At 36.2% G+C, this 14,370-nt stretch overlaps 1 protein-coding gene across 5 annotated transcripts in view; it reads left to right on the top strand.

The window, feature by feature from the left end:
* Window positions 1–545: 545 nt before the first annotated feature.
* The window catches only part of PPP3CA (protein phosphatase 3 catalytic subunit alpha), a 797,611-nt gene continuing 783,786 nt past the window's right edge, over window positions 546–14,370 (top strand). The window contains exon 1 of one of the 5 annotated variants that reach the window (XM_053703487.1): window positions 546–1,213. In XM_053703487.1, coding sequence (XP_053559462.1) covers window positions 1,156–1,213 — 58 coding nt within the window. In that variant the 5' untranslated portion in view covers window positions 546–1,155. The remainder of the gene's footprint in view (window positions 1,214–14,370) is intronic. The other 4 variants (XM_053703489.1, XM_053703490.1, XM_053703486.1 and 1 more) reach the window with 4 other exon arrangements.

Here is a 14,370-nt window from a genome sequence, read left to right as displayed (position 1 = left end):
TTGCTTATTTTTAAATAACATTGCTTTGATTTTCAGACTCCTAACCAAGCCCCAAAGTTTTATGAGAATATCGTCAGCTACCTACTCCAGCTTGCTCCTGTTTGTGTAAAGGGTCTTTTCATATGCAAAAGAGGGGGGGGGGGGGGGTCTTATTTTCAGCTACCTTTTCAACAGAGCTAAACTGAGAGCTTCTAAGTTTTTTTTTTACAGTTGTATACTGGATTTTTATTTTAGTATATGTGCACCTTATTCTTTATAGTAGTGTCTATTACATGCAGTCATATGACAATTAGTGTATACTATCCCTTTAATTCATTCACAGTGGTTACCATATAAATGACAATCAGCATAAACCTCTGTGATTGAGAAAGACAAGACGAGAAAAGCAGCAAATGTTTAGTTTTCATAATTATTGTCTATTGTTTGTTACATTAAAGTTGATTTAAAAAAAAAAAAAAAAAGCTCTAAGTGGAGGTCACATGTTTCCTGTCTAGAGTGGAGCTCCAGTCTGCAGCCAGACCCTTCTCTCTAATGCTGCAAAGGAATCATTAGTGGGGCTTTTCCCTGCCAAGCTTTTCCCAGCTCCGTGGTTTCCTCCTCCTCCCACTCCTCCTCCACTTCCTAGTCTGCAGCCAAAGTGACAAGAGAAAGAGCCATAGTAACACCAGAGAGCTTTGGGGGAAGGAAAATACCTGAAAGGGTTTCTATCAGTGACTGATGGCTTTGCTCAACCAATAGCGCAGAGAGAAAAAAAGCAAGGGGAGGGGTAATAGTTGTAACCCAAGCTGGGCTGAGGATAGGTTGAGATCTGATGGTGGTGAGCGAGTGGTAGTGCCTTTGCATGTATGTGTGTATGTGTGTGTGCGAGGGAGAGTGAGTGCGTGTAAAGCAGAGGCAGTCAGGGAATACAGTGTAGCAGTGTCTCTGTTTAGAGATAGGCTGTTGCATTTCAGTGCTAGCTGCAGCAATCTGTGTCTATTTTTGGTGGTTCTTTATAAATATTTATTTTGTTGCTGTTGCTGACGATGAATCATATCTGAAAGCAAAGGAAGAAAAAAATAAACGAAAGAACTTTACCCTAAAACGAAGGATTTAGAGATATAATCCATTGACAGCCTCTTTTTTACTTGCAAGAAGTGCACACTCCATCTGGAAATGTCTGAACACAAGGCAATTGATCCCAAGTTGTCAACGCTGGACAGGGTGGTTAAAGGTAAGAGAAGCTGCGGTAAATTATGGGAGGCTTCTTGCTGCTCAGTGTAACTGTTTAAATGTATACGGAGAGGCTAATAATGCAGTGTTATTTAAAGCTGTGTTGCTGCTCTTATGTAAGAAGACGAGGCAGGTTTTGGATAGTAAGGGCAGAATGCTGGCTACAGCTTGCAAACTCGGACGAATCTTGAGTCTGAGCGGCTCACGGTTACATTGCAGTATTTTTGGGGGTATTGGGAGGAGGGAGAGTGGGAGTCAGACACTGCACAAACCTTGCGCAGGCTCCACTTCCTCATTCACTACACATCTCCCATGTCAAGCAATGGGAAGGCAATTCCTGTGTTTCAGGAGCCCCAGCTGCCAGCCCGAGGGGATTTTGTACAACCCAAGGTGTTACCTCTAGGAGTTTATGTATGTTTTCAACCTGATGTTTGTGCATTCTGCTGCACTGATATATAATTATATAGATTACTTGGGAATGCCCTCATGTCGATTCCGTATGTGCGTGCAATAAAAAATAATATATATATATATATATATCTATATATCTATATCACTTTTAGTCAGTAGTAAAATTAATCATTACCCTGCTATTGGGTGGGGTGGTGTTAGGTTGTAAGGGGTGGATCTTAGTTGCTCAATTCCTAATCTAGGGATGATGGTGTGTGTGTATATACACTGTACAAAATGGAAACTAGCACTGTTTTAAATCCATTTTGTATGACAATAAATGCATATTCTCTCTATCTCTGTTTTCATAGTACTGCAGTAAAGCCATATTAATTATATTAAATGCAACATCAGCATGTTGAGATGTCTGTGGCCTGTACTTTGTTTACAATATATTTTGCTTGCCTTATAAAAATATAGGGTACTTTTGATAAATAATGATAGCTAATTGTTTACACAACATATCATTTACTGATTACAAGCTATTTTTATCTATTTTGGAATGCAAGGGGAGAGTTTACATGTACAGCATATGCAATAAAAAATAGCTTGTTTGTATCTTCTGTAACATTACAGCATATGCAATAAAAAATAGCTTGTTTGTATCTTCTGTAACATAACTGCATTCCTCTAATCTGAAAAACTAAGATTTCTTACACTGAACCTGGATTCCATTGCTCTGTGTAAGGTTATGTTTATTGGAAAATTCACAGGAGATTGGCTGTATTGACTTTTTTTTTTTTTTTTACAACTATATTTTCAGCTGATAAATGCACCCCACCACCACCACTAAAAAATAAATAGTGTAGGTTAGTGAACACAATGCTCATCTCTTTTGCATAATGTCTTCTGTTTTTTTTTTTTTTTTTTTTAGACCACTTGTAATAAAATTATTAGCATCCCAGACGTGTTAGTGGAAAGCTCTATTTCACAAAGGGGAATAGTCCATCCATTGGGAAGATGTAATAAACCTATAGTCAATATGTCCTCAGTTTGGTGCCTTCTCCAGAGACTGAAAGCATAATTTTATGTATTCATTACATTTGTTAAATTTTTCTCATTAACTTATGCAGTGCTTGATGAGGCCTGCACTATTTATTACTAAGTAGTTTGAAGATTTATTTTTTGCTTGTATTTTTTTTTTTTGTGTTCACATTTTAAATTTTACGTGATTTCCTATATACAATTATTTATATGCATTTATAAATAAAACATTATTTATTGTGGATGTAAAATAAAACATGCTATTTTGGAACCATAGTTTACAGAAAAAAAAAAAAAAAAAAAAAAAAAAAATATATATATATATATATATATATATATATATATATATGTATATATATATATATATATATATATATATATATATATATATATATATATATATATATATATATGTATATATATATATATATATATATATATATATATATATATATAATGTTATGCTTAAAGCATGGTAAGCAGTAGATATATTTTATGTCTTGTTGCTAAACAACAAGTTTAAAATGATTAGGATGACTTACATTTTCTCAGCAACCTTGTAGCCCGACTGTCATATTGCATAGCCTGCTTGGGGTGGGGGGCTGTCATGTGACCAAAATCCATTTAAAGAACCAGTAAATACAGAAGATTTGCATAATCAACAAATGCATGATACAAAGACAATGCAATTGCACTTAGTCTTTACTTCAAATGAGTAGTTTTTTTTTTATTTTTTTCTGACATTTTAGTTGTGTCTATATCCAATACTCCTGTATCATGTGACAGCCATCAGCAAATCACATATGCATATACGTATATTTTCTGTGAATTCTTGCACATGTAGGCGCTGGTGACTCTGAAAGTGTAAATATAAAGACTGTGCACATTTTGTTAGTGTAAGTAAATTGGAAAGTTGTTTAAAATTGCATGTTCTATCTGATTCATGAAAGTTTTTAATTTTGACTTGAGTGTCCCTTTAACTGAACAAAGCCACAACTGATACAGTAGAGACTATATAATCTGTTCCTGAATGGGTGGCACTTTTATCCAAATGTTACGTGAGATAAAACAAGATGTATGATAATTTTAAATCTTTATTTTTTATAAACAATATTATAGGGGCACTGAACCCAATTTATTTTCTTTCGTGATTCAGATAGAGCATGCAATTTTAAGCAACTTTCTAATTTACTCCTATTATCAAATTTTCTTCATTCTCTTGGTATCTTTATTTGAAATGCAAGAATGTAAGTTTAGATCCCGGCCCATTTTTGATGAACACACTGTGATGTTCTTGCTGATTGGTGGATAAATTCACCCACCAATAAACAAGTGCTTTCCATGGTCCTGAACCAAAAAAAGCTTAGTTGCCTTCTTTTTCAAATAAAGAGAGCAAGAGAACGAAGAAAAATTGATAATAGGAGTAAATTAGAAAGTTGCTTAAATTTGCATGCTCTATCATGAAAGAAAAGATTTGGGTTCAGTGTCCCTTTAATGTAGTATGATGTTTTAATTGGTTGTAGAATGTGTCAACTTTATAAGGATACTTTTTATAGTTATAAGTACAGGTGGCCCTCGGTTTACAACGGTTCAATTTGCACCGTTTCAGAATAACAACCTTTTTTTCAGTCATGTGACTGCTATTGAAAAGCATTGAGAAACAGTGCATTGATTAAAATAGCCAGTAGGTGGAGCTGTCCGATTGTGTTGCAGCAAATATATGCAAGCCAAGCAAGCTTAAATTAATCAGTTTAACCAGACCTGAGCTATTGAGCAGCTTGCAAAGGAACAAGATATTCCTGTCTATAAATCAGTCCAGATTGGAATGCACAGAAAGAACTGTTTGCAGAAAAATGCAAGTAAAGTCTGTGTTGTGTGATTATTTTATTAGGTTTATAATGCTGTTTAGCATTTAAAGTCTTCATTTCAAAGCTTTAAAAATAATGTATTAGGTGTTACTTATGCCAATTTTGAGATGGGCCTGGAACCTAATTCCCTCACTTCCCATTGACTTACATTATAAACTGGGTTTCAATTTACATCGGTTTCGATTTACAACCATTCCTTCTGGAACCTAACCCCGGCGTAAACTGAGGGCTACCTGTATAGTTTTTAAATCCATTCATTTGCTCCCATTTTATCAATGAAAATGTAATGAATGACATTTTCGGCAGCACTACATTTTTAAATTACATGTTTGTTTAGTCTTAGACTTGGTTATTTTGACTACATTACAACAAATAGGCAGCAATCACAATCCTTATAACAAACGTGAATGCTGCAGAGGACAGTGGACTGTTCAGACCCTAAATACTAAATAACTGTAATGGTCACCGCATTTAGTACACATAAATAATTCAACCGTGTTATATTAAAAAAATAATTTATTTTGTTGGAAACCACTAATTAACCTTCTCAGCAGATATATTGTAAAACAAACAAACAGGTGTCCCCAGCCATTAAATATTAAAAACTGGAGATCCAGAACACCATTGGAACATAAATCATTAAGACTCATAGCTCTCTAAAGTCCACTTATATATGTGGCAAGGGAACTAAATGTTAGTCAAGCAAAATGTAATATCCGTTAATTGTTAGAAAGCACGTCAATATGGTAACTTTTTAAACAAAATGATTTAAAAATGATATCTGCAATCATTTACAGTTAGAAATATAGCAGTGGGTTTGGGATCAATTTATCAAGCGCTTTTCCTCTCTATGACTGCAGGCTCACACAAGGAGAACCTGCAGTCGGGATTTATCAAGCAGTGGTCATCAGACCGCTGCTTCCCTACCCTCTTCTCTACCTCTTGGGTGGAGAATTTCAATCTCCCAAGTCAAACCGAAGAGATTGACAGTTCCTGTCCGTGCTGTGCAATGTTAAAATCTGGCAGCGGATTGCTGCCCGCCAGAGGGGAGCAGGGGCAGACAGGGGAGAATAAGTACTCCCCTCTCCGCCCTTGATTGATCAATCGAGGCCTTTTTGTGTCAACTAAGTCATTGAACATTTAGTAATATTTAACAATGTCTGCTTTGTAGGATAGTCCGTACACATTAAAGGGACATTGTACTACTTTAACATGTTCTCCCCTTTTTAATGTGCTTCTGTTTTACATGTATCAAATTGTTTATAAATAACTCCTTTACCTTTTTATTTTGTCATTTAAAGTACTGTTTTTGCCTGTTGAAACCTCTACCTATACAGAAAATATGAATACTTTAGTATTCACTCTAGAAAAGTTACACAAACAAGGGGCTTCAATCGTGTTCCCAGTGGAGGGTGGATGAAAGAGGTAATAAAAATAGCATTTTCAATCTCTCTCCAAGTATTGCCATTGTGTACAGACAAAGTAAGAGATAATAGAGTAGATAAAGGGACAGTCAACACAGTCATTTTTGTTTTTTTATAAAGATAGATGATCCCTATATTACCCATTTCCCAGTTTTGTAACCAACACAGTTATAATAAAACAATTTTTACCTCTGTAAATACCTTGTATCTAAGCCTCTGCAAATTGCCCCCTTATTTCAGTTCTTTTGACACTCGCATTTTAGCCAATCAGTGCTGACTCCTTGGTAACTCCACATGTGTGAGCACAGTGTTATCTATATGACACACATGAACGAACCTCCTCTAGTGGTGAAAAACGGTCAAAATGCATTTAGATCAGAGGCGGCCTTCAAGGTATTAAAAATTAGCATATGAGCCTCCTAGGTTTAGCTTTCAACTAAGAATACCAAGAGAATGAAGCAAAATTGGTGATAAAAGTAAATTGGAAAGTTGTTTAAAATGACATGCCCTATTTGAATCATGAAAGTTTATTTTGGACTTGACTGTCCCTATAAGATTAGGAGGTTGGTTATTTTTGCAGGCTATGCTAATTTATAAGGGCATTTTTTTTAATAGCAGTGAATTGAAACTTCAATAAATTGCCATTTTGTATACTAAAATAAACCTAAAGTAGTCATTTCTCATACATTTTATACTGTTATAGCTAGTCATTGGGAACACATTAATGGGAAACCAATTTTACAGTACAGTATGCCTTTAAGAGACAGAGGAAAAAGCAGGGAGCTATTCAAACAGACTCACAGTGAGCCACTGACAGAGCAGTTCCACTTTGCTATCCCATCCTAGTTAGCTCTCCTTGCTGTCTTACCACCATGCCAAACTATCAGTCTTATTCAGTGATTAGAACTAGCTTATCTATAAATCTATAAATCAGATTGCTTCCATAGAGGATGCATCTGTCTTCCTTTGCTGTATATGTAGTATCTCGGCTCTCTCTTGTGATGCTTAACCATTTTTCTAGTTATATGGTGATCAAAAGATTTGAGGCATTCATACATAAATATCATACATCTCGTTACTCTTGCTGTCATTTTCAAAGCATCTGATGTCACTACAGAGGTAGCACACATTTTTTTTTTTTTTGACTATTGCCTTTGCCCAGGTCATCTTTTTGATCGTCCGTAAAGATATGAAACCAAAAAATTTTCTTTCATGATTCAGATGGAACATGCAACTTTAAAGGGACATATGCGATGAGGAAAAAGAAGCGCTGAGTCTCTCAGTTTAAAGGGACAGTCAACACCAGAATGTTTGTTGTTTTTAAAGATAGATAATGCCTTAATTACCAGTTTTGCATAACCAACACAGTTATAATCATACGTTTTACCGCTGTAATTACCTTGTATCTAAGCCTCAGCAGACTGCCCCCTTATTTCAGTTCTTTTGACAGACTTACATTTTAGCCAATCAGAGCTGCCTCCATTGTAAATTCATGTGCAATGCCCTCTAGTGGTGAAAAACTATCAAAATGCATTTAGATTAGAGGTGGCCTTTAAGGTTTAAGAAATTAGCATATGAACCTCCTAGGTTTAGCTTTTAACTAAGAATACCAAGGGAGCCAAGCAAAATTGGTGATAAAAGTTAATTGGAAAGTTGTTTAAAATTACATGCCCTATTTAAAACATGAGAGGTTTTTTTTGGACTTGACTGTCCCTTTTAAACAACTTTCTAATTTACATCTATTAATTTTTCTTTGTTTTCTTGGTATCTTTTGTTGAAAAGCAGAGACTTAATCTTAGAAGCCTGCCCATTTCTGGGGGCACTATATAGCAGCAGTTTTGCAAGAATGTTACCCATTTGCAAAAACACTAGAGGGCAGCACTATTTCCTGACATGTATGGGAACTAAGAAAAATTGATAATATAAATATTTTTTTTTTTTTTTTATTGTATGCTGTCTAAACCGCAAAATATATTTTTGGTTTTTCTTATCCATTTAAGTATGGAGAGTGCTAAGAGGCAAACAATGAGTGGTAATATACCAAATGGGGCGAAAGTGTTGTTTCACACGCTTAAAGGGACAGTCTACACCAGAAATTTTATTGTTTTAAAAGTTAGATAATCCCTTTATTACCCATTCCCCAGTTTTGCATAACACACAGTTTTATATTAATATACTTTTAACCTCTGTGATTATCTTGTATCTAAGCCTCTGCAGACTTCCCCTTTATTTCAGTTCTTTTGACAGACTTGCAGTTTAGCCAATCAGTGCCTGCTCCCAGATAACTTCACGTGCACAAGCACAGTGTTATCTATATGAAATACATGAACTAACACCCTCTAGTGGTGAAAAACTGTTAAAATGCATTCTGAAAAGAGGTGGGCTTCAAGGTCTAAGAAATTAGCATATGAACCTCCTAGGTTAAGCTTTCAACTAAGAATACCAAGAGAACAAAGCAAAATTGGTGATAAAAGTAAATTGGAAAATTGTTTAAAATTACATGCTCTATCTGAATCATGAACGTTTATTTTGGCCTAGACTGTCCTTTTAAAATTAAGGACACTTAAAATATTGAAGGTTATTCTAGTTCACAGCTTGGGAAATACCAGAAACTAGGGAGCCACAGCAACCAAAATTTTACCTGCTAGCATCTGTCTATCTATCTTTATATATCATATAATTACCATGTCCTCAATAGGGAAAGTCGTATGCTTAGCCAGGGTAGAGAGAGCTCCCTCCACCTTAGGGACCGTCTGCCAAGAGTCCCGAACGGTGTCAGCTATAGGGTACATTTTCCTGAAAATAGGGGAAGGGGAGAACGGGATACCCGGTCTCTCCCATTCCCTTGTAATAATTTCCGAAATTCTCTTAGGAACCGGAAACACATCAGAATAAGAAGGGACCTCTAAGTATTTGTCCATCTTACTCAATTTCTCTGGAGGGACCACAATAGTAACAGTCATCCAGAGTCACCAAAACCTCTCGTAGCAAAAGGCGGAGGTGTTCAAGTTTAAATCTGAAGGACATGACGTCCAAGTCTGTCTGGGGTAATGCACTTCCTGAGTCAGACAGTTCCCCCTCAGACAGGGCCTCCCTACCTCCCAATTCAGAGCCCTGCAAAGGTATATCGGAGATAGCTGTTAAAGCATCAGAAGTTGCAGGGACCACGTGGGCCTCTGTCCTGCTGCGTTTGCCTTGTAACACTGGCAGCTTAGACAAAACTTCTGTATGAGTGGATGACATAACTGCAGCCATATCCTGCAGACGCCGTTGAAGAACATGGCGTCACCTGTGCGGGCGTTAAAGACTGTGATGCTTGGGGAGAAAGATGCGGCATACCCTGAATTTCATCAATCTGAGGACATTCATTAGATATCTTTATTAAAATTTTTTTGTTCTTTACACTATAAATACATGTGGGACAAAGTGTAACAGGGGTTCCACAATGGCATCTAAACACATGGGTCATGTACTTTGCTCAATGTCATCCATGTTAACAAACTGTGATAACAGAAAAAAACACAAGCACCACTTGGTCGAGTCACAAAAGCAGTAATACAAATAAAGACTATAGTACTGTATCTTTAAATGTTCCCTCTGTGCTAACCCTTTTTATAGGCAAAAAACAGAGAGAGACTCTTAACTATCTTATCCACACTCCCTGTGTCGTTAGACTAATTGGTCAAAAAAAAAAAGAAAAACAGACACCTCTGCTGTGGCTCCTACTTGCCTCCCCGTGCTCGACCTGATCACCCCTTGTACGGCGCTCCTAAAGTCACTTGTAAACTCTCACAACAAGCCATCTTAGGGGTTGGGAAGTATGCTGCCAGACGGAGTTGATGGAGAAAGTAACTGCGCAGAAGCGCCCGAACATCAAGCCCCGCCCATCGTGGGCGTAAACATAAACTCCCCACAAAACAAACTGAGAACTGCCATTTACCGGAGCCTTAATAAAGTTAAAAAACATGACCTCCGGTAGTGTACCCCAGCGTCAGCCTTATAAGCCCATATTGTCACCGCAACCGCATATTATACAGTGTCCAGCACCGTCATACCCCAATACTTCTTAGACTCTCCCAGAAAGTTAGGGGAATAAACGTATGTTAGACCTCATATTCTTGTACCTAGATGAGGAGTAACATATTGTAGCAGGGAAGCCCTTATTACACGTAGCCCCTGATAGCAAAAATAAAGTACAGTTAAATCTGGTATATGCTGCAGAGCCCCAGAAGTAAAACAAAACTGCACCTACCTCCATGCTGAGGAACAGCATGAAAACTCTGTCAAGAGGTCCACTCTACCTCCTGAGGTCCTGGGAAGATAGAGGGGTCTTAGTTAAATTTCTCTAAGACCAGCACATTAGAGCAGCACAATAATGGGAGGCACAGCAAGGCTAAAACCCCACTAGTTCCCATAGCACTGAGGCTATAACTGCAGAGGCTGCTCTATAGAAAAATAGTACACATTGACACCATTTAAAAATAAAAAAACTCTTGATTGAAGAATGCAAACTAAACACCTCACTTTACCTCTTCCTATCACTAACACAGGCAAAGAGAATGACTGGGTTGGGGGGGAAGGGAGGAGCTATTTATGCAGCTTTGCTGTGGAGCTATTTGCCTCCTCCTGCTGACCAGGAGGCGATATTCCCATAAGTAAGGATGAAATCCGTGGACTCGTCATATCTTGTAAAAGAAATATATTTTCCTTAATACTTATTAAGGGATTTTTTTAATGTTTTTATTTTTGGTGCAGTTTATTGGGATTACACATGGGAACATTTTTTTTTTTTTTTTTTTTTTTAATAATTGAGCTGCTTAGGCACATCAGATTAGTCACTGGCCGCCCCATGCTACACTCACTTGTAGTGAGATTTAACAGTCACTAATAGGCATCTTATAGGGCTGTTTTGTTTCATGCCTTTTACGCCAGTGGGGAAAGTTACCCGTTTTGCTATACAAATCTGGGATTGCACTACTTACTAGATTGTTGTACTTGATGGTACCTTATAGAATTGTATATACTTATTTTATAGTAGGCGATAAGCCTGCCCAGAGGGCAGTCTATGTTTAAAAAATACAAACCCCCAAGCTAGTTACAAAAAATAAAAAAAAGAGTAAAATTACAGAAAAAATAAATCAAAGCTATCCAAATAAAAAATGTAAACCTAAACTAATACCCCTATAAAAATAAAAAATCCCCAACCAAAATAACCCCCAATCTAATACTAAACTACCAATATCCCTTAAAAGGGCCTTTTGTAGGACATTGCCCTAAGTTAAACAGCTCTTTTACTTACAAAAATTACCAATTGCCCCCTAACAGTAAAACCCCCCCACCCACCAAACCCCTCAAAATAAAAAAAAAACTAACACTAAAAAACAAACAAACTACCCATTGCCCCTAAAGTGGCATTTTGTATGAGCATTGCTCTTAAAAGGACATTCAGCTCTTTTACTGCCCTTTAAAAGGGCAATCGGCTCTTTTCCAGTCCAAAAAACACTAATTAAAAAAAATAAAAAAGCCACCCCAAAAAATAAAATAAAAAATAAGCGCATAAGACTAAGCCCCAAATAGGTACTCACCGGCAGATAAGGTCTTCTTCTAGGCGGCTCCATCATCTTCCATCTTCATCCAGAACGAAGGCGTCACGCAGCCAACATTCTTTTGAGGATGCGTGTGCAACTGGCGACAGCGACGGACGCATTACAAACGCGATTATAGTATAGATATGTGTGGGAAGCCATATTGCATGTATATTTGTAATCAACATATATTTTTTAATGCTTTTGTATTCATTAAAAGTGGTTGTGTTTTTTTTTTTTTTTTGTTTTTTTTTGAGCACTTATTCCTATATATATATGGGAGTGCTTACATGAATGCCCTTCTTTCTTTCTCTTGGGTTTATATTTGCATTCAGCACCTCCAATTTACAGTGTTATTTCTTGGGGAAGTAAGCTCTCTTGAATTACACTGTTAGTGGTATGTAATTGATTATTGCCCAACAATCCTTATTTCATTTGACATAATATATTTTAGCCATAACAACTTTAATATCAGTGGGGTGTGTGTGTGTATATGTGTGTGTATATATATATATATATATATATATATATATATATATATATATATATATATATATATATATATATATATATATATATATATATATATATATATATATATATATATATATATATATATATTATTATTATTTATATTTTTTTGTATTACTGCATCAACCAAATCAACTTCACTAAAAAATCTTAGCACAAGGTTCATACTGCAATATTCAAATTCTGAATAGATTGGTCTAAATGTTGTAAGTTGATTAATTATTTATCTCTCTCACTTACATTATGATGGTCATACACCAATAAAGATAGATTATTTGAAGTAGTTGCAATTATCTAATGGATCTTATCTTTTAGCAGAATTTTATATTAGTTTGACTTGTTGCATTAACAGTAGCTGACATTAAAGCATGGCACTGGTATATCTGCTAATCAACATTTTTAAACATCAGCAGTTCTAACTATTGCCTTGTTGTAACGTGTAGTTTCCTATATGAACACTTGTCTTCTAATGGCTTAATGCATAGGGAGATTTATAGATTGTAACTGTGAAAATTTGATGTGTTTCATAAATGGAATTCTATGATGGATACTTTTTCTATCAACACACACACGGCATAAGGAATTTCCTCAATTTCCTTTTAGTGTTTTGTGAAATGTGTAATACATTCCTTTGCAAAATAAAATGAATTGGACCGGGTACAATAGTGACGTTTTCTCAAAATCTCTGCAATGGTTTAGCAATCATATACAAGTGTTTTTTAACACACGTAAAATTAATAAATTAATAATAATGTGAAAAACATTTGCATTTTGGCTAATTTTGATAGTATTGTTCTAGAAAATGTTTGCATTGAACACCAGAGATATATAATGTGTTTTTAGATTATTATTTAATTTATTTTAATAGCCTTGTTTGAAGCTACAAGTTAGTCACTCCATAAACAGGGTTGGTCTGGGGGTTTTGCAGACTGCAGTTTGGATGAGTCATAAAATGTCATATACATGCTTGCCTGTTTATCAGATTGGGTAACAGGCTTGTTACAAAATGAAGTAGAAATATTTCTTTCATGATTCAGCGCATGTGATATTTAAATAGCCTTACTATTAACTTGTGTTAACAAATTTTCTTCATTCTCTTGGTATCCTTTTTGAAGGAGCTGCATTGCACTGCTGGGAGCTAGCTGAACACATCTGGTGAGCCAATAGAGGCATTCATATGCAGCCTTGAATCAGAAACTAGCTCCCAGTAGTGCTGCTCCTGAGCTTACCTAGCTATTGTAATCAACAAAGGATACAAAATGAAGAAAGGAAAATCGATAAAATAACTAAATTGGAAAGTTGTTTACAAATACATGAAAGTTTAATTTCTACTTTACTGTCCCCTTAAACCAATACTTTTTATTTCTTAAATATGTAAATTGCATTAATCTTTTCCTGATTGCAGCAATCTAAACTATAAGCTATATTTCTTGTTTTCTCCTAAATAAATCAAGGACGCTTTAATATGTATTTTATGTTGCCAAGAAGACACTTAAAGGGACATCAAATATATTTTTTTCCCTGTATATAATAATACCCGTATTGTTCCGAGTATAGGCTGCACTTTTTCCCCCTAATGAAAATCTTTAAATTGGGGGTGCGGCCTATAATCGGATGTTATTTGCAGTTTTTGCATCAGCGTATGTGCGGTTGGAGGCTTGAGCAGACAGGAGTAGACGGCAGCAATGAGGGGCGTGACGATGGGTGCTGCTGTGGGTGTCTGGGACTGGGCAGTGGGTGGACAGACTAGGAGATGGCAAAAAATGAAGAGGATCCCGGGTATTAAAGTTTAAAAGGTGAACTTTATCTTCAGTAAAAAACATCATATAGACATGTCTATATATGATATTTTTTGCTGAAGATAAATAAAGTTCAACACCCGAATCCTCTTAATTTTGTGCTACTGGGGCCGCTGTTTAATTTTTCAGCAGGTTGGTTCCTGTTCAGTGGAATAGACCTACCTATAGGCAGATACGGCTGCTCCAAGGGCCGTGACTGGGACTATCGATTATAATGATGTGGGACGCCAAGGATCAGCACAAGGGGTAGCGGAGGTCTGCGCAGAATGACAAGGTAGTTTCCCATACATACATACATACATACATACATACATACATACATACATACATACATACATACATACATACATACATACATACATACATATATTTTAACCGAACACAGAGCACATAACCTGATTTACCCATACCCATGGTTCTCAGCCAGTATAACTCTCCTGAGTTTAAGATTAGATAGCGGCATTACCGTGAGCAGGGAGCGTCTGACAGATCTCACAGTCCACTTTGCACATATATG

Source organism: Bombina bombina, chromosome 2 (genome assembly GCF_027579735.1).
Source record: "Bombina bombina isolate aBomBom1 chromosome 2, aBomBom1.pri, whole genome shotgun sequence".
Taxonomy (NCBI): domain Eukaryota; kingdom Metazoa; phylum Chordata; class Amphibia; order Anura; family Bombinatoridae; genus Bombina; species Bombina bombina.
The sequence above is the reverse complement of the archived record's forward strand: the minus strand, read 5'-3'. Positions and strand labels throughout refer to the sequence as shown.